At 42.2% G+C, this 24,216-nt stretch overlaps 2 protein-coding genes across 8 annotated transcripts in view; both read right to left on the bottom strand.

The window, feature by feature from the left end:
• Positions 1-192: 192 nt before the first annotated feature.
• On the bottom strand, positions 193-9,426 carry sp3a (sp3a transcription factor). 4 transcript variants are annotated; one of them, XM_086051214.1, is made up of 7 exons: positions 8,996-9,426; positions 7,506-7,603; positions 7,085-7,180; positions 3,736-4,990; positions 2,997-3,183; positions 2,720-2,916; positions 193-1,767 (listed from the first exon to the last, which is right to left on the bottom strand). In XM_086051214.1, exons 2-7 carry the CDS (start codon positions 7,587-7,589, stop codon positions 1,475-1,477), a joined length of 2,112 nt encoding a protein of 703 aa, XP_085907340.1. In that variant the 5' UTR covers positions 7,590-7,603; positions 8,996-9,426; the 3' UTR covers positions 193-1,474. The 4 variants fall into 4 exon arrangements, with proteins under 4 accessions (XP_085907340.1, XP_085907339.1, XP_085907342.1 ...); XM_086051213.1 differs by lacking the exon at positions 8,996-9,426 and adding an exon at positions 7,910-8,112; XM_086051216.1 differs by lacking the exon at positions 7,085-7,180 and having other exon boundaries at positions 8,996-9,425.
• A 5,194-nt stretch (positions 9,427-14,620) lies between these two features.
• Positions 14,621-24,216, bottom strand: part of LOC147136608 (obg-like ATPase 1) — a 49,133-nt gene continuing 39,537 nt past the window's right edge. For all 4 annotated transcript variants that reach the window (XM_086050934.1, XM_086050935.1, XM_086050936.1 and 1 more), the window contains 3 exons: positions 17,968-18,150; positions 17,712-17,849; positions 14,621-15,057 (listed from right to left, as the gene is read on the bottom strand). The gene's annotated coding sequence lies outside the window, so the exon portion shown is untranslated. The remainder of the gene's footprint in view (positions 15,058-17,711; positions 17,850-17,967; positions 18,151-24,216) is intronic.

Raw genomic sequence — 24,216 nt, 5'->3', positions numbered from 1 at the left:
GCCGCACATGGAAGGTCAAGGGGTCAAGCAGGCCTCAGCGTTGCTCCCTTGGCTGTAGTGACATCTGCTGGACCGCACAGTTTGAAAATGAAAAACAGTTGAGAATGAAAAACCTCAGCAACAAAAGGAAGAAGAGTACAAGGAAACTTGAAGTTGTTCCAAATTTGGACGCACAAATAAAGTACATGGAAATTCAAGTGTAACAGAAATGTTTATAATGACATTTTAGACAGGTTTTTGTACAGTTCTAAACAAGTAAAAACTGCAATTTTTAGTACACAAGGAATTGTGTGTCAGTTGAAGAGGACAATGTATATATAAAAAAAAGTAATAAGTCATCGTTTCACCTATTCCTTTAGATGTTGGGGGCAAAAATAAGACCATTCAACATGGGAATGCAACACATTTCTTATAAAAATCTATACAAATAGAGATTTGCTGACATGGATGCAGACAATGATTCATAATAAGAGGACAGTGCTTTTTCAAATTCAACGTACCACCTTCAAAATTACATTTACACTTAAATCGGACTGATTGTGAATTGCACAGCTGAGATGACTCAGTAAAAGAAACAAGGGTCATTACCAAATTGGGGGAGGGGGGGGAAGAAATGACATGGCTAATTACTCAATGAGAGCATTTATAATAGTGGTGATGTCGTTCTTCTGAGCTTTTGGTCCATCTGAAAAGATTTGTCCCCAAAATGAGACATTACTGGGGATATTTCCTACACTTGTGTCATGCGGTCAAAACTCACCCTGAGTTTTTAGGCAAATTTGGCAACCACCACCAAAGATGGCTTGAAAAAAAAAATCCTCAGTCTTTACAAAATGCATTTACTCTCAATGAAGCCTTTTAAAAGCATTGCCTTTAGTTGTAAACACGATATTATGTTGCCAACATAAATATCTGCTCAAAAATATCGAGTGATCCATTGACGCGTTGGTCCTTTTGAAGTGAAAATTGAAAAAAAAAAAAAAAAAAAAAACAGTTGATTGTTTCCACCCAAAAATTGCAGTGAGAATTGCTTAACTGGAAGCACGCCGACTGTGGGAAAACACATCTTCGAGACAATAAGAACAACAAAAGCACGACATAAATACATTTGCATCAAAGACTGTCATTCGGGATATATTTGACTTGGAGGTGAAGCTTAAAGGAAACGGGGAACAAGGACATAAGGTGAAGGTAAGAAAAGGTGGAAAAACATTATGAACAAAGTTGATTGAGGACACCCTACACCTACAACTACACTATATTGTACAAAATAAGGCATATCCTTGTGTAATCACTGCAATGTCTTTTTCTATTCTTACCTCCGCGTCATAGCAGAGCGAACAAGACTTTCTCTTTGAAGGGTAAAATATATATATCATCATTTCATTGTTCTTTTTTCTTCAAAGCTGGAATAAAAATGCAGGTAGGAGTATACGAGAATGGCGTCACGTGAGTTTGTGAGCGAGGCGTCAAATCACTCCATAACTTCGCTGGCCGCTAAGGTGGTGACGAGCTGCAGGGGGATCTCGGCGTTGGCCAGGATGTCCTGGGCGTTGTTGGAGCCCTGCTGGATGTTGGTGAGGATGAGGGTGGTCCCGCCTGGCGTGGTGATGAGGCTGTCCGACGACCCCGCCGACTCCACCGACGTCACCATGGCGCCGCCAGAGTTCACGCCTTTTTTGTTCTGGTGCGTTTTGATGTGCTTGGCCAGGTGGTCGCTCCTCATGAAGCGCTTGGAACATTCGGGGCACACGAACTTCTTCTCGCCTGCCCAAACCACAAAGCAAAAAATAAGACAAAACATTTTGGAGACACAGAGTGGTCTGCACGACCCTATTTAAATACCATTCTTAAAATACAGTAGAGGAAAATAAGACCATGACAAATAACTTTTTAAAATTATATTTCTATTGTATATTTAGCATATTTTATCTTAAGCCTAACCTATAAAACCATAACATTTATGTATAATAAATCTGATATTGTTTATTGAAATTGAGATTGACTTATTGCTTGCGTTTGTAAAAAAAAAAAAAAAAAAAAAAATACAGACATTGAAAAAATGTTCAGGTGTTCTAGAAGGCTTTTCCTGACATTTGTTTTTTGAAAACCAGATCTACTGTCAAACATGATAGCGTAAGGCTTTCGAACAGTTTTTATTCCGCCTAATTATGAACAGTTCAGAATAGCGGTCTGTGTTAACACAACATTTTCACACTTGCTAGAGAGTAAAAAATGCCAGCTAAAGCCTACTAGAACAGCTGATATTTTGTGATGGTTAATCAGAGAAACCTTGGTGGCAGGTGTGAGCTTACTCCCATTTAACATGAGTTTGAATGTGATTGGTTCCAAATTATAAGAGGGTGTGCAATCACATTATTTTACTTATTTTATTTCCCCTCTAAACAGATTTTTTTTTTAATTAATTTGAGTTGTATATCATATTAATGGTGGATTTTTTTAAATCACAAAAACCTGGCACCTGGCATTTGAACAGGGATGCGTAGGCTTGATATCTGCTGTATTTACATAAAATAATACTAATAATAATGTCAATGATCCCAAACGTTATTACAAGTGCTAACTGATTGCTAACATTTCCCCCGCAGCTAATACAGCTAGCCCATGAAAGTTGTGGCACAAAATGGGAGTTCAACCAACGTGTTGCAGGAACGTTCCACCCTGCAAATGAAACCGTCACACCGATTTAGTGGGGCACCTGTGTGTGTTCTCCTATGTCTCTGCAGCTCGTCACTGCGCGTGAACCTCTTCCCGCAGTACATCCAAGTGCAGACAAAAGGTCGCTCCCCGGAATGCCACCGCAGGTGTGCTCGCAGGTGTGACGTCTTTCCGTACACTTTGCCGCAGCCTGTGATATGGCAGATGTGCTGCTTCTTCTTCCCCACGCCGGATCCCCTGAGGAACACGGCACAATGAGCATCCCGAAATGTTCACTTAAGGGACAGCCGCGCGGCTTTTGGGATGGACGAACTCACCTCCCACCAGACTCTTTACAGTTGGGGCAAGTGCACGCCACTCTACGTAGCCTCTTGCCCCCCAGGCCTATATACTCCTCGTCCTCCACCAACCTGACCTGAAGGTGGGACAGATCGCTGGTGTTTAGGGTAGAATCAGAGCTTAGCTGCCACTCTGCTGAGTCCGGCTCCTCCTTTATTCGGATGTCTGTAGAGTGCAAAAAAAAAAAAAAAAAGCCACAGTTGGAGTCATATTGCGGTGTGTGACATGGCAATTTTGTATTTGAAGGTAAAATCTATGACCTAATGAAAATTGTTTGTTAACTTCAAAAGTATGTGAACTATTTGGACACAGCTAAACAAATGATGAATGTCCAAATATATCCCCAACAAACTGATATTAATAGCCAGTCCCCACATGGTCTGGTATTTTTACAAAACATCCAATCTAAAGTGTTGGAAGTAGCTTGAGAACAAATCTTAACTCTCTTGGACACTTCAAGTGGTATACAGAAAAATGACCCAAACTCCCCACTGCACAAAAATTGAAAAACAATTGAGGTTGACTGTATTTACAATCATATTATCCTACTTTCCAGAAAGGTTCTGATTTTTGGTGAGAATTCCGCCAGACAGTGAGGATATTTTGAATTGCTTACGCTCTGACAACGTTGTTCAGAACTGAGCCTTATCACCTCCATCGACGCAAACCTAGCTCAGCATTCGAGATCTTTTCACTTGTATGCAATAAACAATGTACCTCTTGGCATGTCTGCATTTGCTTGCTGCTGTTGCGCCACTGAGTTGACTGTCACTGTTTGCAGGTTGGGCATCTGTCCAGTGTTGACGCCGACCGGACTGGAACCCAATGAGAGGGTCTGGACCGGAGCCAGGGTAATCTGCTGTGGGACGGTGGTGGGAAGCTGAAGGTTTTGCAGGTTCTGCACACCTTGCACCTGGAAGGTCTGCCACTGTATCTGGCCTGACGGGGTCACCGTCTGGGCTTGGATGATGAAGGTCCCGGGGTTGATCAGCTGAAGGTTTTGCACACCCTGGCCGCCCGGCGCCACCGACTGGACCACCTGCCCGTTGGCGGTCTGCATCGGCAACTGCTGCAGCTGGACGATGGAGGGAGCAGATGTCGCCTGGACGTCCGGCTCTTGAGTCTGTTGGACGAAGGCCTGCTGGAGGCCGGCGTTGGAGTCGGACTGCTGCGCGGCCACGGACGGCAACGGGGCGTCTCGGGTCAGGAGGCTCGCTTCGCCGGTCGGATTGTGTAGCTGCGAGGAAGACGTCGGCGCAAAAAGCTCAGCGTTGGCGTCATTCACTGGTAGCGTTTGCGAGAGGTCGGCGGCGGCCTTCTCCTGACTCTCGGCAGCGCCGCCCCCCGGTTGATCCGCCATGATTAGCTGGCCGTCAGCTGTGACGCCCGTCGCTATAGTCTGGGCTCCGGACAGGCCTAGCGCGTCCAAGTCTATGCTGTTAATCGGAACAAAAGTGATGTTCCCTGGCAAACCCACAGGCACATTAGTAACAACCTGAGCCTGGTTGTTGAATGCGGAGCCGCCAATCGAAATCCCCTGGATCTGCTGCATAGTCCCAGTCTGTGATATGAGGCTCTGGTGGTTCGTAAGGATGCTCGCAGCGGATGTCACGCACAGACCCTGACTGCCATCAGGCAAGATCTGAATCTGTCCCGCCGCATCCTGACTCAGAGTTGCTCCTTCCATGCCCGAGGTGGCGAAGCTCAGCTGTCCGTCTGCAGTCTGAATCTGAGGAATTACTTGGTACTGAATGTTAGGCACTGAATTGGCAGAGGCGGTGTTGCTTCCCGACGACACAAAAATCGGCTGACTCTGCAAACTCTGGAGAGGAAGAACATACTGTCCATTTGATGTTAATATTCCTTGGCCCTGGATCTGGATCATCCCGGGGTCATCCTTGGCAGCCGTGGTGGGGGCTAACACCTCCCATTTATCAGACACTGTAAGCTGCGCAGATGTCTGATCTGTAGCCTAAGAGAGAAAGTGGAGGATATTAGGCGCACGCAAATTCCTGCAAAATATCACAGGCGCCTATACGATTCGTGCAATGCAAGCAAATTATGACCTTGGATGCAAGATTTTTTTTCTAACAAGCAGATTATTGTTGTCTGCCATTTCAACCATTTGCTCTTGGTTGTTTCGTGTGCAACCCCCTGTCTTCAAATTTATGATTGGAATGACATTCACCCAGGTATGTTCAATTTAAATTTGGGTGGAAATACAAACACTTGAAATAATATGTTACATGCAGGGGTCAGGAAATATGATGTCAAAACCATGATTTAATCACATCTGGTCCAGCATTTGGCAGCAAAGCAAATGCACTCAGGAAAGGGGGCAATGTGTCTTATATCTGTCAAATGAAATCATTAAGTCAGGTTAAATGTGTCGTCATCAAGTCGTCAATTCAACATAGATTTTGTTCCCTTACGTTCAAGAGAAAGTATGGCCCTGAATGAATAATGGCTTTATACAAGTCTGACTTATCAGTCTGAAAGGTCCTGTAAATAGAGTACCGGGAGATGGATAAATAAGCTATCACATGACGATAAGTGGATGTCAACGCCCATGGCTGACATGAAGAAAATTCGTTATACCTTCAAATAGTTGCCTTGTTAGTATACGGTGCCTGCATTAATCGGCAGGTGTGTTGTCCACGTCAACATAAATGCCTCACCTAAAATGGGGTGTCAATAATTTGTGAGTATGGTGTGAAGCAGTATTAGCAGTCTAAGTAGGGATAATGCACTGCATTATTGATAGAAACAAACAAAAACAAAAAAAGATACATGGAACTAAACTGCTCACGTGTGACAGTTACACATTCCATTCCTTCTAACAACTCTCTGGAACGTAGACAATTAAAGCCTCCATTGAATAAATGCCCGATACTCTATACAGTTGAGAAAATGGCTGTCTCTGCAGCTATCACACTCAACAAGAGGATTTTTTTTTTTTCCTTTGGCAAGAAATCGAATCACGTCAAATCGGCTGAGCTGTCACCAGGTAGTCACTGCTCTGTTGTGTTGATGAGTATCGATTACAGCAATGGGTAATTTTTAAGAAATGACAATCTTGTGCTGAAAAAATATCAAAGTTGACATCAGTGACCAGCTGATGTTCACTTAAAAATCAGATGTTGTGCAATTCTTACATTGTACAGACAAAAATATAACAGCTGCAGTTGTCAATCATGGTTTGGCCAAAATGGAACCACGATTCGTTTAATTTCAAGCTTTGCTACCCTGCCACAACAAAAAAACTTGTAATCAGTGACAGGCAGCCTTCCACTGCAGGCAGTTTGAATGAGGTTTAGACTCATGTTTTAACTAGCTTAAAGTGGAAGTCAAGCCATTATCATTATCATTATTATTATTATTATTATAATAATATGCTCTATGCGGCCCCACTAGTTTAAACACAGCATTCTGGCTAATATTGAGTTTGTGGCTGATTGGTTGTTAACTGAACAATTGTTTGGTAATTTTCATCAACAGTAAGTGGCAAAATGGACACCCCCTAAAATGGATAAAATCAGGTGAACTTTGCTGCTTCGTTCATATTCCAGCAAAGCAATATGAGTCAGAATGCTATGTTTAGACTAGTGGGGGCTTGTAGAACATATGATTCTAAAGGACCTTTTTGACTTGATATTCCTGATAAGAGTGTGCAGAAAATTCACCAAATTATCACATTATCACGCCAAAAAGATATATTATGGTCTACAACATAAGGTAGCCCTGGAAGATCCAAAATAGATACATTCTCTGCTGGTCAAAATCCTTTGGGAAGGGCGATTGCATTTTGTTGGTATGTGCGTATCCGACGCTGAATGGCTCAAAACGTGGTCACTCAACGAGCCACATGATGCGGGTCTCATGTAAACTTACGCTTGTTTGTTTGTTTGGTTTTTATTCCTATGCGCATACCTACGAATTAGACTGCATTAGACCGTACAGGTAATGTCCATTGAGCTGGTGCCTGTGGTGGAGAACTGCCTTATGATGGAGGAGGCATGATCTGATGTTTCTCATTCTAACAGCTCTACCAGAGGTGCCGACTTACCACACCAGCGGCAGCACCTCTGTCCACCTCTGATGTCGGTGAGCCAACCTTAGTGCAGGTGGTCGCAAGCAGGTCGAGGGACGACGACTCAATGTCCTACCCATCATGTGCAAGTTTAAGGGGGAGAAATTGAGTGGCCATTAGTGTGGGCCAAATAGACAAAAGTGACACGTCACACAAGTTTATTTCTTGAGGGCGCTAGGTTGCTTCTCTTGAGCCCCTCAGACACCTTTCACGTCATGTTTACATCTGGTGGAGATTTTCAGGCGGTCTCGTCGCCCGGAGCCGAGAAAGAAGGCGGGATTTTTGCAGCGCCTGAGAGGAAGCGTTGTCTGAGGGGTTCAAACCCCCCTCCAACTTTGCAACCGAGAGCCGCTAGCTACACGCAAGTCGTGCAAAAACGCCGCAAAGGAAATCTCACCTGATTGCCCGTGCCGTCTTCATGTTGCAAAAAGTTGCCCTGGCTGCTGTTGACGTCCAAAGCAGCCATTTCGTCTGCTTTCATGGGCTGTTCTGGCGCTGTGAAGGACAACATATGAGTTCGAACACAGCTATCCGGAGCTAAACAAAGCTCGCCCCTCTAACGAAGGGCGTAGCTGTTTAAAACATTCAGCTTGCATGCGCTTGCACCAAAAAATGTTAAATGGTCCGGCGGGAGTTAGTCTGTGTCTAAAACGCGCTAACCTAGTTAGCTACAAGCACAGCGTTAGCGGCTAACTTAGTCGCTGATTAGCCGTATCCAAGCTAGCCTGCGAGCAAGCTAATTTAGCTTTAGGATGCTTGTTAGCATTACGTGGGTGAGGAATAGGATGAGAAATTACATACCAGTCATGGCGTGACTTGCCGTTAAACGGAGAGTTTTGACAGCTATAACCAACCCGACATGACCGCCAGATAGTTATTGTCGGCAACCGCGTAGAAATAGGTGATAACTGTCAAGATTTGTTTCTATTTTGATTGACTGGCGGTAAGCAACACAAAGGGTGGGGCCTGCACTGTTGACTGGATAGTTGGCGTCATACGCAGGAAGTTCCGCCCTCCTCTAACGCATATTGTATTTGATTGGTTGATACTTTTAAGCATCTTATTCGGATTCGCTAGCGATCATACCAATCATACTGTGGCAGATTATTTTCCTCTTCTGCATTTCGTCACTTTTACAGTACGATTGTGATTGTTGTGGGCGACTTGTGAGTGAGTGCGCGCTATTTTGAAAATAAACGAGATTCATAGGTTTTATTTAAACCCACGGTAATGAATAGGAAAAGAAGCATGTAATGCTTGTTGTCAAATCACCAGGAAACCCCAATGGAAACAAGCAGATTGTTCACATGCCAACACAAATACGTAATGTATTGTTTCCCAACTTTTAGTGAGCACACCAACAGACAAAAGCGACACAAAAAGTGGATTCACACGGGTAAATGATGTACCTTCTGCCATCTAGTGGGAAAGCATTTAGTTGCTCTGCTTGTCATAATATGTCGCCATCATAGATAGTTGAATAACGATACTAGGTTTGTATTAAATAATTTTCGGAACAATTAAGTGAAAATGGATCATTTCCTGCAGCGCACCTGATAATCTCACACTGGCTGTAAAGCAGGAGTCACCAGTTACCACTGCCTGTTTTAAAAATAGCTCACCAGTTATGGGACATTGTGATTTCCTCGCAATATAGAAGTGAACGTGCAGGAATGTATAGCAGTGTATCTAATGTATAGATGTGTTGCATAATGAGACCCTCCTTTGTTAAATCGGTGTTTTCACGGAGTATGTCATTATTATTATAAATATATAAACGATATACAAGATATACAAGAACACCCATTTTTATCCCAGCTTGGGACCAGCAGTGGCTGGCAATTGGCATGAAGGGTCTTGGGGACCCAAAAAGATGTTACCACTGACCTGACTGGGGTTTGAATCCTGATCCCCATGTCCAAAGGTACTAGGCCAGCCACCATCAGCAGTTTTGAAAAAAATAAAATAAAAATTACAATAAAATTATTCCAACCTTAGTACATCACAACTGATGGCGAAAATGGCGACCAGCTTCTGTTCTTCAGCCTGCCCAAATCCAAATCCAATCTGCTGAGCCAAAATAATTTATCCAGCCTTGTGTAAAGTAAGCCAATCTCCACAAAAAACACATGCAGCTACCCAGCAACTGAATTAGTAAAACCCAGCATTTTTTTACTGTGAAAACAGCTATGATAGCATTTGCGCAACCACTTTGACCATTACCGTAGTGAAAAAGACATTTAAGATTTAAATGTAGGACGCATACATAGACAAACAGACATGAAAAGATGAACTTGATATTGAACGAGTTCCACCCTCATAGCCGTTGTAAACACACCATTGTGAGAATCCAATGGAATGAGCGTGTGCATGTTTTTGTACCTGCCTGTGATGCTATCAGGAGCCCACTTCCGAGTTTTTTTTTCTTTCTTTCTGGTGTGTCAGTTCCTCCGAGTGCACTGCCACAGTGAGGCTATTTCTCTCAACCTTCAATTCAAACTTGGCCCATTACAGCCAGAGTACAAAAGCACTTTCTGTGCACTCAGGAGCTCACAGCGGTGAATGGTGGATATTTCCAATCACTTCACTGTCAATCCAAGTGTCAGGTAAACACAGACCATTGGCAACAGCTTTGGAAGGGGAAAAAAAACCCTTTCAGCTATATCTGTCTTACTCCAGGAGACTTTGGAAAAGTATAAACAATTTGCAAGTACTTCAAAGTTAAAGAGACCATGCAGTCCCATAACCTAAAAGCTGTCCAAATGCAAAATATGCAAATGCCATATATTAGACTGACAAATTTCGCTTTTCACTTTTTGGCATTTTGTTGCTGTTGCTGAGACATACAAGGGGGATGGATACAGTGCCTGAGCCCACAGTGTTTCACATCATCATATTAACAATTGCTGTCACCATAGCCAGTCACAGGTCGCGAGTGACCCCACAGAGAGAAAGTGTCCTGCTGGAGGCACCATGAGGGACACTGTAAATGGAACTTGACTGAGACAGATGAAATTGGTGCAGCGTGGAGACATGTGGATAGAATATCCAATGAGCGAGAGGAGACATTTCATACAACCCCCTGAAACAGAAACAAGTTTTTGGATCAAAGATTTTAAGAAATGACATCCAAAAGCAGACAATAAAATGATCAATTGTAATATCGTATGTTGAAATAACACAAATACACGTGTTATATAATAATACTTCAAGTGTAAATTGTATATTCAGAAAAACAGTGCTCTGACTTTGTTGTATTCTAAACAATATCTGATCAAATGGAGATCAAATTTTTTTTCTCCCCTTTTTTTTTTTTTTAAATTATCTTTTCATAAAGCAAAGAGCTCTAACATTAGTCCCATAGTAAATGTAGTGATGATAAATAATGTGTTTGTTCGTTTGTTTTGTTTGTTTGATCTAAGATGTCATTGACTCACTCTACCATTTAAATTGTGGACCTTGGGGAGGGGTTCCATTGCGGCATAAAAAGAGAAAATAAATCTATCTGCACATGTGCTACATCTCCACACGGTTTCATGGAAATCCGTTGTGTAGGCTTAGCACAACATTGCTAAACATAAAAAAAATAATCATAATTGTGATTGGACAGAGTGTTGTCCTCAAGCCACGTCGAGTAAACATCTATCTGCAGTATATCGTTATCTATATACTGCGTATTCAACTGCCTACTGTCGTCTAGAGCTACAAAATGTTCAAATGTCTGCTCGAGAACAATGGCAACCATGACAGCATGGCCTTCATTTTAATGCCATCCACAATGAATTATGTGAAAAAATACACAACTATTGAATTACACAAACTAAATTAATATTTATTTGTCATAATGGCTCTTTGTTTAAAGATCTTTAGTGTGTTATTTACCAAAGGACTCTGTGGTCGTTTCCCCCCCTTTTATGTGTGTTTTAAAAGGGTGCTTTCCACTTTTTGGTCTTTTTGGTTTGATGGCTCTGCGGTTTGTCGGGCCAGAGTGGCACCGCTTGATTGATGGTTCATATCTACTGAGGGAGAACTTGTCACAGTTATGCTTTGATGTTGTACAACCGTTTGCCCCTTTAGGAACCATGTACTGTATATTCAATGTTCTTGAATGTAAATTATATCATTACGCTGGTACTCTAGAAACCGGATTTCTTCAAATTATTTGATCAGACCAAATGAAAACCAGGTCAAACTGGTTAAGTTTCACCATTGGAAAACATCAACACTATAAAACACTCCACCTTGACTTTTATGATAAGTGATGATGCAGGAATCTTGCTGATTTGGAATGTGAGTTGATCTGCTTACTTTGTTCGCAGATTCAAAACTGCTAGAAAGGGTTGAATGTGGCCTCACTCCACTAATGCTATTGCTAATGCAAACATCGGTTCTGAATCCTCCACCAAAGCCAACTCCGGCGTTAAAGTGGAAATCAACTCAAACATATTTTTCTCGAAAATATGTTCTATGCAGGCCCACTAGTTGAAACAAAGCAATATGATTAATCTGATAATAATACCTGTTTTTAGCCATCTCCGGGGGGCGGCCATTTTGTCACTTCTGTCGACTGAAAATGACATCACAAATGCTCAGATAACGACCAATCATGGTTCAGCTTCAGAAAACAGGTGAGCTGTGATTGGTTGTTACCTGAGCCCCGAGGAGTTTTGATGTCATTTTCAGTCGACAGAAGTGACAAAATGGCCGCCTCCGGTGATGGCTAAAAATGGGTGGATTAACTCTTATTCCACAAACGCAGTATTTATCAGAAAGCCTTGTTCCAACTAGTGGGCCTGCATAGAACATATTCTTGAAAAAAATATGTTTGGGTTGACTTCCACTTTAAACCTTGTTTTGTCTTGGGATCTGTCCAATACCTTTTAACTGTCAGTTGCAAACCGGAGGTGGATATTCTTCCATAGTTTCAGCAAAAGTCCTCAACCCCAACGTAACAGGCTAGCGCAAGGCCTTGTCGGTGACTATCCCAGGATGTCATGTAATGAAAGATAGGCAATGTAAAAATGTATTAATTTTATCTTCTTTTATTGCTGCAAATTTAAAACATCAACTTAATATCTGAATGTCAAAACATTTGCAGAGGACAATCCAGAATAACACATTAGTTTCGGTCGCAACATCTGCATCGTCATACTAAATACCATCATTATGCCTCCTGAAAGAATTATGTCATTAAATGAAAAAAAAAAACAAACAAACCAGACCACAGATGAACAATTTGCGTATCAAGACAACAGCGAATGAATACGATTCTATGCGGTCGATGCCATCATCAATCATCATCGTCATCAACAACATCAGTTTTGTCTCAAGTCTCCATTGTGGTCTCTGTGGAGGTTTGCATGGTTTCAATCAGAAAGGAGTCATGTAAAAACAACATGTTGATGTATGGAAGCCCGTGTACGTTATTGGCGACAGTTTTCCTACGAAGGCTTGCTGAGGTCTGCTGCATGAATTGCTTGCAAGAATAACACGCGTGGTTGAAGCTGAAGCTGCCAAACAAAGACGGTCTAATGCTATTTACCGCACGTAAGCCGACTTTCACAGCATCTCACCACAATAAACAGCAACCTATATTTTAGCACTGATCTCGAACCTCGATGACTATAATCTTTGCTTATTTCCATGACAAACATGATGCTTGGTTGTGCTCAAAGATGCACTGCAACATCCAAAACATCCTAGCCTGAAATCTGGATATGCAATACGATTTCTGAGGAGAGAAAAAAAAAAGCCATTTTATTCAATCTTTTTCCAGCCATCAAAAGGGCATTTTGTTCTCTGCAGCTTTAATGGTTACAAGAGATTCAGCAAAGCACTGCTGATCTACTAGTAGTGCTCTTTGTGCGGACTCCCACCGAGAATGCAATCTTACTTTGGCTGTGGCCGTCCAATTCCATCAACATAAACGCTTCACAAACACTTACACACAAAATATTGCGGAGGGAAAAAATATTACTTCAACACGAATCATTTTCTGGTTGTACCTTTCAGGCTGGTCTGAATATTTTATATCTATACAGCATCATATAAAATATGGGATTATTATACAAGATATGAAAGTGTTTTTGGGGAAGACTTTTTTTAAATTGAGGACTTGGAATGTACATTTATTTACTTATAGTTGTTTTGGGGTTTTTTCAACTTTTGACATATTTGAACTGCCATTTTGTCACTTTTAGGACATATGGCTGAAATTAAGAATGAATCATATTGCACAACTGAAATTCCAAACATGAACTCCCGTCTAAAAGTATTACAAAGACTTAAAGTAATCACCATGGAAAATGTATTCTGTCGCTTTATGAGAATTCAACAAGAAAACGCAAAGAAACATACACTGTCAGAAAAAATGACTAATAAAAAATTAATACATTTTGGCTCTCCAAGGTACAATTTTTTGTGGTGTGCTCTTTTGGCTTAGATGTAAGGGTACAAACAAACACTAAGGCCTATGTAAATGACTTTTCGAAAGAGTCCAATGTTGTACGAAATGGTTTAAAGAAAATAAAACAGTAGTAGTATTAGCAGCAATTGAGACCAAGGTTAGGCAACTTAATGCTCTTTCAACGAACCGTCAACGGTTAATTTTTTGTTGTTTTCAGACACTCTTCCGTTCCCACGATGCATTGCAGCATGCTATGCTAAGTTTTTTCAGACAAAAGTGTTGTTAAGTATGTTTATGTTACCCCCTACTTTGTTGTAACTGTCATGTTGAATTTAAGTTGCACGTTGTTAAAATGAAACCGTGGCTGTGACGCCTGCAAAACAGTCTTGGTTAATTCTGTTGAATCTTACCTTCTTGTTGAAAGAGTCTCCATTAACTTGTTCTTTTCTGATGGACATGAACAGGTGGTAGTGCTTTTAAGCGATGACTGCCATCTGGTTGTGAAAGGTTTTATTACAATTTAAAAAGGATTGAGTGTGGGAGGGGGAATTTTTTTTTTTTTTTTTATAATGTTGACCATCCCTGACCTAGACAGTACCCTTTGTACTTTACCCTTTGCCTATAAATTGTACAAATTGTGAGGGTCCCAATATATACTTTGTTTAAGGGGTCCAATTGGCGTACAGGTGTACTTCTGTTTGAGAATCCCGTCTTATTACGATGCGGGGACAAGGATGTTGTTATAAATGATGCTCTTCTCTCCATCAAGAGCACTCTTACTATAATTCATCAATCATAGCTCAGCGAATAAACAGAAAATTCCGAAAGGTCACCTCCATCACTTAACGACTGACAGTTTAAAATGACCACACTTTCTTGGCCGAAACACGCCGCATCCTGGTTTCGCCACAATCGCCCCCCACCCCCCCCCGCCCAAAATCGGCATCCCTTAACAAATTTAATTACAATAGTCCCCTCTGTGCTGCAGTCAATGTCAGCTGTGTCTTTTTAATTCTCTAATCAGTGGTGGGCAGAGGCGCTATCACCGCGGCCATGCCGCTTCCCACTCGATACAGACATCCCAAAACACACACAGGTTGGTTTTGTCAAATGTTTTATTGAGTGTAGACATCTGGCCTACTGTAAAACATGCATTATCTGCACAAGTGGGGAGAGGAGCAGGTGGCATTGTCCCCGCTGTCAGCTGTGACAGCGCTAGCAGCCGTGATGGAGATTAATGAAGTATCTGGAGAGTAATATGCTCCTTACAATTTGGAGTAGGGGGCTGATCCTGATCTTAAATAGCAAAGCTGTCAGAGTTTTAGTGAACCTGCGCCTTGGCACAGAGAGGAATTTGATCCTACAGGACGTTAAACAGAAAGCCAGTATGTGGCGGCGGCGGCGGCGGCGTTTGTCAGACCTGCGCTGTCACAGTCAGTCACGCCGACTGTTTGAGTCACTTTTTCTCAGCCGCATTTGGCCAACTGAATTTGAAAAAGATGACGTCTCCATCTTCAGCGGTTCTCTGCAGTACGCCCGCCGCCTGTAATAAGAAGACAAAAAAACTATTGTTGGAAGTTGAACGGTGTACAACAATTGAAAAAAAAAAAAAAAAAAGTCATGTATGGACTGATATGTACAGCTATTCATTAATCCTCACATTAAATACTCACACTGTCGCAATAATTGAAAGTGATAGTGCAAGACTAGCTTCTGGTCTCTTTTATTTCCACTAATAACTCACTTTTTTATGTCTTTCTCTCTCGTCCCCTCAAATGCGCGCGCGCGCACACGCTTCCCTCCATGTTTTGTTGGAGGGGCGCCTAAATTCCCACTGAGAGAATAATCCTCTCTTTTTGCTCATTCAACTCTCGTGTGCACAAGCACAAAATGTTAATAAGCCTTTGATTGCGGCGCCATCAAACTTCTGAAGGAAACAGAACAAGTTCTAACATTTCTTTATTGTACTGTAAGTATTTGTTCCCCTTCCCGGCAAACTCAAAATAATTGACTTGAAGTGCTAATATGGACAGGTTTATGCATTCGGCTCCTGACCAGCGTGCAATTAATTAGAAGAATCAATGTCCCTGTAAAGGCTCAGGGGACCATTTAATCCAAGCTCAATACCGACAGAAACACTGGTTGGAGAGGGAGACGGGGGGGGGGGGGGGGGGGAGAAAAAAAAAAAAAAAAAATCAATGGCTATTTGTGATTCCTGAGTATGTATTAAAGCAGACACGTCTAACTGGTTCATTTGCACTTGAAAGCAGCCATCTGGAGCAGCAAGCTTGGCTTAAGCAGATATGATTACTAATAATGTGATACCCCCGTACACTGGCCCCATTCAGGCGGCCTATTCCCACAACTTGCATTAAATAGCCCTTAATGCCACAGTAAGAAATGTTCTTATGAGGCCCAGAGAGGGATCAGTGAGAGAGCGCGCCGCGAGGACCCGACACTCAGATCGCCACCTTGGACAACAATGCTGGAACTCCCCCTGGGACTGACACGTTTCACTCTTTGTTTGCGGCTTACCAAGGGTGTGGACAATACACTACCGCTGCATTAAATACCAAATCGTTTTTTTTTTTTTTTTTTTTTTTAAAGCCTTGAATGGTGAGGAGATTTAAATGATTTCATGGTGTTTCCTCCTGTGTGTCGGCATAATTAAATTAGCAGTGTGGAAAAGAGACGGTGGTGCTAAACTACATTCATAAGGATTTGTTTTGTTGTTGTTTGGCTATTTAGTTGCATTCCTGAACGGAATTAAAGTGTGTTAAAGTTGAATGTTATGCTTGCTTCATTTCTGGCCAAGTAAGCAGACATACATTTGAGTGTAAAAAAGGTGAATTCGGTTTGAAATTTTTCATTCCTGTTCAAAATGGGAAAAAAGTCAAAGCTCTCCCATATTGAAAAAAATCCACTGGCCTAGATCAGAGGTCGCCAACTTTTGGGAAACGGTGAACTGCTTACTTCCGGGGTACTGATTCATGCGAGGGACTTTCGATACATGCATGTGAAATGACACATTTGATCACGTCAATATGGTATTTCTATAAATCTGTTCAAGTGTTTACATTTTTACATGATCACTTCTACAACATTCAACAGAAATCACAAGGTCCCGTCACTGGTGAGGTATTTTTAGAACAGACTCACAGGCTATTCATGTGGACCTTAGTGACCCCCCTGTCCTACATGATCAACAGATTGGGAAATGTGCTCTAATGTGTTAAGCACTTGGAAAAAAATATATATATACAGTATGTATTTATAAGTATACATTACTTAACTGTAACAACATAAAAAATATTAGTGTCATTATGGCAAGTTGATGAACTGAATTGATTTTAGCACTTAATCACAAAAAATGCAGTTAAACCAGGGGCGGAGCCATGGGTGGCCCTGGGTGGGCACTGGCCCACCCAGATTGACAGACTGCACACCCAGTGAGATTCATGAAAATAAATATATACTTTTAAATTTTTAGTTTAATTTTCAGTTTAGTTCAGTTTCTACTTTACTTTATTCAAATATTTTTGAATTTATTTTTCGTTTTTTAAATTTTTTTTATTTGATTGAATATTAGGAATGGCATAATTGTGGTGGTCTAAGGAAGATATGAAGTTCATATTATTCATTTTATCATTTTATTTGAATATACAATGTGTCGGGATAGAAATATTCAGGCCCACCCTGATTATTCCAGGCCCACCCATTAGCCACGTTCTGGCTCCGCCCCCCCGAGTTAAACTCTCAAAAACACCATTTTTAAAAACACAATGGCCTCCCGAACAAAAACAAGACGTGCAAGCCACATTATTTGCTACTTACCCATGACACAGTGCTTATTTATGGAATTTCACACCTGATTAAACTTGCCGCTTTCTATCACTGTCGCATTACCGCCGCTGTGACTTTGGGATTCGGAGCCAAACGGCACGGTGTTGCGAGATCCAATAAAAAGGCCTGCAACTGAGCTTCCGTCAGCCAGTCAAGGCACATATAGCGATAAAGATATGCACAGCTGGAGCACAATGGCAGTGTTTAGAGCCAGGAGCGCCTGGCTTGACAGGAGCCGCGCTGCAGTGCGCGCGCTAATTTCTTCCCCCGAGTAAAGGTGAAGAGCGCTTTTGCAGTCGGCGACTGTCAGCTCGACTGATCACACGAGACTTGCCCTCATCTCTGGCTGCTCACCTTGACAGCGCTCTCGCTGCCTTCCTCTTTAAAAAAAAAAAAAAAAATCCTGGAATTTCATTACTTCCGCCATAATGAAGCCCTTCTCCAAGTCGGTGTGGATCTTCCCCCGGCAGCCTGCGGAGCCTTAGTTCCTTTCTGTCACGGAGCAAAGAAAGAGGAAAACGACAAATGCGTTGTCTTAGGGAAGATGGATTACAGTGTGTGAACAAGATAGTGTTTGATGAGGAGATAGTCTTGTGGGCGCCGCACGCACCTTTGTTTTCAGGCCCCCGGTCCTGATTTTTGGATAGCCTTCTACACGGCTGCGCATTGGCGGGCCAGCGTGGACGCCGATAAGAAGTCAGCCTTGCTATCAGCCCCTTCTGGTCGCCATTCCTTGTTGTTATTGATTTCTGCCCCAGTAATCTTGTCTGGTCGTGGCGCTATGCTTGGCTCTCTGGTCATAAGGGCAAGAAGAGTCAGCGTTGCAGTTTGGACCTGCAGGCCTCGATAGTGTTTGGTAATTCACATCAAATTTAATAACATCTCACTGTGTTAGATGCGACAAAGCATTTCGTTCGAGAGCGTCTCAACATGTAGTAGTAGCAGAAATGCAGCTTTGGACTTGAAGAGAGTGCTGTTCCACATTTACCGAGCATGACAGTGGGTAGTTTTTCCGTGCCAGTTTTGTGTTGGGGGGGAAGTGGGAGAGTCACCAGAACCAGTTGATGGCACGGAATTTAAGTCAAAATGGACACCACATGCCTCACTATGTGGTAGCAGAACTATGTAAAAAAAAGTTGTGATAACAACACTGGTGGATAGAACTTTTGCTATTTTTTTTTTTTTTTTTTTTTTTTTTTTTAAATCAAAAGATGCAAGTAAACTTTTCTAAGTGGATTTTTTGCACTGATTCAAAATCGGGCCTATTTTTTTCTCAGGTTTTCATAATAATAAGAATAGAATAGAATATAGTAGTAATATTTATGAATTACGGGTTTGGTTCAGCAACCTGAAATGTCATAGCTATAAATGATAACACATGGTAAACTCTGTATTGTGCAAGCTCTTATAGGTCAAACTTAAAAACAAACAAACAAAAATCTTAAAATCCAGAAGAGCTACAAAAAAAAAAAACACACAAAAAAAAAACCACAAATACATTTTTAAATCAACACAAAAAGCCATCTCTGATGAAAATCTGCATAGGTTTAATAAAATACAGTGCTGGTACAATGCTGTCTCTGTTGTTTAGTATTTTGTCAGAAATCAGATGTTTAAAATCAGCAATAGTGAGAACAGTAAAGCCCACCCAAGCGGTCGGTGCCCTACCAATAATTCCCATACAAAAACACCACTGGTAGTTCTCGAAATGGTTTGCGCCCCCGAGTCCTCTTTAAGACCGCACGGATGACTGATGTTCAATTTATATGCATGGAAATCAAGCTGGCCAGCGATGACAAACGAGCCAAACAAGTGACGTGGCCGCTGTGTATCACTGGGACTCGTCAAGCTCTCCTGCTCTCCCGCCGGTGTTTGCGTCTGTGCTCAGGAACTGTTGAACGCTTTTAATTAAGCATCTAATCAGGCTGGGGGTCAACATATTTCATGCCGCAAGAATGATGCGTATTTAATGGCGCTAATACATTACCATCTCTTTGCAATCTCACTGACGGAGTGCTTGTGAGCTTAACTACGATTAATCAGCATCAAGGTTTGTCTATGCGGAGGGAAATGGATAAAGGGGGGCCTTTTTTTTTTTTTTTTTTAATATATGGTACATTACAAGTGATGCAGATTGTCCTCGTTAAAAGCGATGCTGATAGAAAATGGCCACCTCCAGCCTGCCTAATAAAGCGTGTTAAAGGACTCGGAAACAGAATGTTACTGATTGTAGTTTTTACAGTGCAAGATATATTGGCTTCATATTGTTACTCACTGATGCCTACCTGACTAAATGTCCCAAGAAGCGACTTTTGCTGGCGGTAATCTGTTATGTCGCCAACAACACCCTTAGACGTGTTTCATGGCATTTTTTTAAAATTTCTTATTAAAGAATAAATAACGGTGCCATCAGTCATTCTGTGGTAGGAGCTAACATGCTGATGTCATCACACGTTCCCACCTGGCCCCAGCACAAACGCAATATTAATCAGAATGTCTGTTTAGACTAGCGGACCTGCATAGAACATACAGTATTCTTGTCAAGACTTCCCCTATAAAGTCAAACTCAATGTGCCCTAAGCACGGTACTTTTTCTACATTTTGCTGCTAAACAAGTGCAATCAATGCTAACAACCGGTCGTATTGGGCTGCCTATTTTTGATTTGAGGTACATGTTGACCTTGACATGTCGTTTGTGTTCTCTTTCTGTAGTAAATAATAGTATCCCGTCTATGTAGTACGTGTTATACTGGCATATACAGATCTTTAAAAAAATTAAGGGGACAGTTTTGGTTGAGACAGAAAAATCGTTGTGGTGTGATACCCCTGGAATTTGATTTTGTGGTGAAATGTCAGCACCTTGTTTGACAAGTGCATCAGGAAATGTTAGAGACCGTTAACTTCGCCCGATGCACGCTTTTTCATCTGCGATTTTTTTTTTAACCTTCTAAACTATCTTAATGCTTAAAATATTTGTTGTTGTAAAAAGCACGGAGATGCATTGTAAATGTTTGAAACCCCCCCAACCAACATCTGTATTGATGCGAGCGCCGTGATCCCATAAACACAAAGCTCTCAGCTGGCCGGGCTGTGTACACTGAGACACAGAGGGAGGAGGAGCCCCCAGCCAGGCCCCCAAACAGAGGAATGAAAAGCGACATCAATTTTGCCACAGACATCCTCCGTCACACAGATTAGGCAGGCACAATGCGCGGGCTCCTTATCTCGAGCGGCAGGAGGAGGGCAGGCAGATCTGCACGGGATGGAAACATTCTCATGGACGTAATGGGCAAAATCAATTGTTGCCCTCCTCAATCAATGTGGCCCCCACTTTCACTGTTCAGCAGCTCACCAGTAATTGAAGTTATCCTGGGCCTGTAATGACCGCCTAAAGCACAACCATGACAAAGTTGAGAGTGTGTGATATCAGTGAGGCTGCCAGCAGGGTGGAACGTGCTGCATTGGTTTGTGCGCTCCCTTACAATCTGTGCTGGGAGGTGGTGGTGAGCTGAGGGGGGGAAAAGGGGGGCACTTAGGCATACAGCCCATGCACGGACCTCATCAGGTCCAGCGGTGAAGAAGTACTCGAGGTGCAGGGCAGCGTAGCCTGCCTTGATGATCAAGCTCACAGTGCTGGAGGGGACACACTTTAGTCACAATCAGCTGTTTGTGTATTTCTTTATAGCCTCTGAAGGCAACACACTGCGGCGGCAAGGCCCCATTCATTCTAATATAAACCCATTAAATGAGTATGATGGGTCACTTTGTTTCACATAAGACATTCAACTCTCCAGTGGTTTCTTTGATTAATTAGCAGCTCCTAGACTCATTTAGCGTTTTTTTTTTTTTAAGAATTCAAGCCCATGCCTCGTTCCATTCCGAGAGAGGAAGAAAAAAAAAAAAAGACTCCGCTGTCATAATTTTTTCTCTCTATAGAGGTTTTCACACAAGAACAATAAACCGAAAATGCCCAAGTTATAATTATACCTACGGATGACAGATGACAGTTAAAAACTTAATTTAGAGGAAAACCCTTTGACTGAGTTGTTCAGTAGGAAGAGGGATCCTTTGCTTTATAATGGTAATTACGCTGCCATTTATTATTCTATCAGCACATGCAATTAAAGGAGTGCATGGAGGACGCAGTTGATAGTAAAATGTGCTGACACGGAATACTAATGAACCTCGTGTCTTGTGCTCCGTGCAGAACTTGTGCACATCCTCTTGACTCTCATCTTGCTCTCCAGGTCGACACGGCGAGAACCGCTCAGACGCCGCGATTAGTCTAATATTGGACAGCTGATGAATCGACCGAGCTATACACAAAACAAAGAATAAGTTCCATGCAAGCCCACTAGTTGAAACGGGGCATTCTGATAAATATCGCGTTTGTGGAAGAAGTGTAAAACCACTTGTTTTTAGGCATCTCTGGGGGCGGCCATTTTGTCTTTGTCGACTGAAAATGACATCACAACTGCTCACAACGACCAATCGCGGCTTAGATTCGGAAAACAGGTCAGCCATGATTGGTCGTTGTGAGCAGTTGTGATGTCATTTTCAGTCGACAGAAGACACAATGGCAGCCCCCGGGGATGCCTAAAAACGAGTGCATTTTGCTGCTTAACTTATATTCCACAAACGCAAAATTAATCAGAATGCCTTGTTTCAAGTAGTGGGCCTGCTGGGGATATATTCTTGAAAAAAATATGTTTGGGTTGACTTCCACTTTAAAACAACCACACAAGTTTGCATTACAATTGTCTGCTAGCTTAAATGCTAACAAACGATTATATTTATTTTATGGGACAACACTGAAGGAAAAGACACTGTGCCCTCAAAGATTGTACTCGGTGCGCAGCTTGACTTGCCCACGATAGTGTACATTTACTGTCCCATCAAGTTAACTCAACACGCAGCCATTAATGTCTAAGTGAAAATGTCCAAATCGGGACAAATCAGCCATTTTCTCCTTCGGGTGTCATGTGACTCATTAAAGTTAAGGCCTCACGTGTGAATGGGGAGCAGGTGTGTTCAATTTGATGTTATTTCTCCCACACACACTCATACTGGTCACTGGATGGTCCCATTCGGACATTTTCGCCAAGAGGTTTCACTTTTGTTGCTAGCAGTTTAGATATTAATGGCTGTGTGTTGCGTTATTTCCAGGGACAGACGAGCGACACTTATACAAGCATCCCAGAATGATGGATATTCCTCCTCATTTGTTGCATTTGCTATCAGCGCAGCGTGCTGTCTTAACATCTTTGTCCCAAAGTGTCCCATTGGTGCTCCATTATATTGGGCTGGGGTGACTTTAGCATATGGCTCACCTCATGAGATCATCCGCATTGTCCCATCACTCATTCACATCCATTCATTCGTCACCTGTCCTAAACGCCTTTGTGCTTCTCTTCTTTGTCTTTGGGTGCAGCAGTACACCTGACATAGCCCGGTAAAGATGGCGTTAATGGTAATTCTCAGTCCAAACAATAAGAGGGCAGTGGGGGTGGTCAGGGCAATTATGAGATTAGCCCTACTAGCGCTAGAGGCCGGGATTGGACGTGTCTGAAAGAACAGCAGCTCACAAATCCATTTTCACACGGCAGCCTGACACAAGTCTGAGGCAGGATTGATTGGGGAAGTGTCCCTGTCATTATGTGTAATCCAAGTTTCCTCTTTCAAAAGCTGAAGAATCAAAGACAAGGGAGCACCTCGTGTCCAATAACATTGCGATGGCGGCCCCAACAACGACTAGCAATCGAAATGACATGACAGAAGTTTGCTTTGACGGGAAGCTTTCCCAAAGAGTGTGAATGAAAAATTGACGCGCCAGTTTGTCAAACGCATTTCTTTTCTGTTGACATGCAGAGTCAATGTTTGACTGCTATCCAGGTGCCACCAATGCCTCGGTATTAAAAGCAGATCAAAAATAAAACAGGAAGAGGGCCGCCGGGCCAAGAAGGTAGAACATCCAATCGGAAATAATAGCAGATGCATTTTGTCACTTTTTGCTGTACTTTGTTGGCACGTGATTTGCATTCCTCGGCTTCGCCGTTCGCTACGGGCGGCTTGAATAATGATTCGCAAATCACTCTCCCCACACTAGTCAAGGGCTGTGATCCTTTGAATAGACCGTACCTGAAACTGTAATTGGTGAAGACCTGACAGAGCCGAGCCAAGTTAGCCATGTAACGAAGGGGCTTTTGGTTGCGGGCTGAGGGACGATTTTAATAATGTGAAGCCCCGACGGATAACGTGAGCTGCAAATGAGCACGGGGGTTCTTCTGGGTCCTTGCACTGAGTGACACAAGCGCAGGCAAACACCTTGCAGGAACATGAAACACCCCCTTCCCTCAAGTGCGCAGACAAAGCACTGTCAATTAGACGCCGCCATGCTTCGTCAACACCACTCCCAAAACTACTTCTGTCGACTCGACTGCCGTCTGACTTAGGCCACTCGGCCATTTGTATTTATGTCCTTTCCAATTATTTGTGTGAATAGACTTGTGGAGTGCATAAATTGGGGACATGCTTATGTAAAACATGCATTTTTTTTTTTTTTTTTTTTTTTGCTGTAATTGCTTGATTCACATCTTTTGAGGCACAAGTGCTAGTGACGCCGGCCAATACATTTGATGTGATCTGATGCTATCAAAAATAGCTGTGTAATGCATAGAATGACATTTCACAAGATTTTTAAAACATCAAGTCTTCAAATATATTACAATAATATATTTTTAACATTAAATTGCACATTTTATACATGACATTTCTTTGTTGTGGCTACTTTTGGACAATTTAAACCAATGAAAACTACATTTCTCAATTCTTTTTTGATACATACAAACCAGTTTCATTC

Source organism: Filicampus tigris, chromosome 14 (genome assembly GCF_054856515.1).
Source record: "Filicampus tigris isolate MCC_2025a chromosome 14, RoL_Ftig_1.0, whole genome shotgun sequence".
NCBI classification, from domain to species: domain Eukaryota; kingdom Metazoa; phylum Chordata; class Actinopteri; order Syngnathiformes; family Syngnathidae; genus Filicampus; species Filicampus tigris.
The sequence above is the reverse complement of the archived record's forward strand: the minus strand, read 5'-3'. Positions and strand labels throughout refer to the sequence as shown.

What these genes read in the sequence shown, in the direction of transcription:
- sp3a (XM_086051213.1), bottom strand. An exon ending in GAGGTGCTGCCGCTGGTGTG is followed by an intron (nt 4,991 to 7,084) that starts GTAAGTCGGCAC and finishes TTTCTCTCTTAG; the next exon opens with GCTACAGATCAGACATCTGC. An exon ending in AAATGCAGACATGCCAAGAG is followed by an intron (nt 3,184 to 3,735) that starts GTACATTGTTTA and finishes TGCACTCTACAG; the next exon opens with ACATCCGAATAAAGGAGGAG.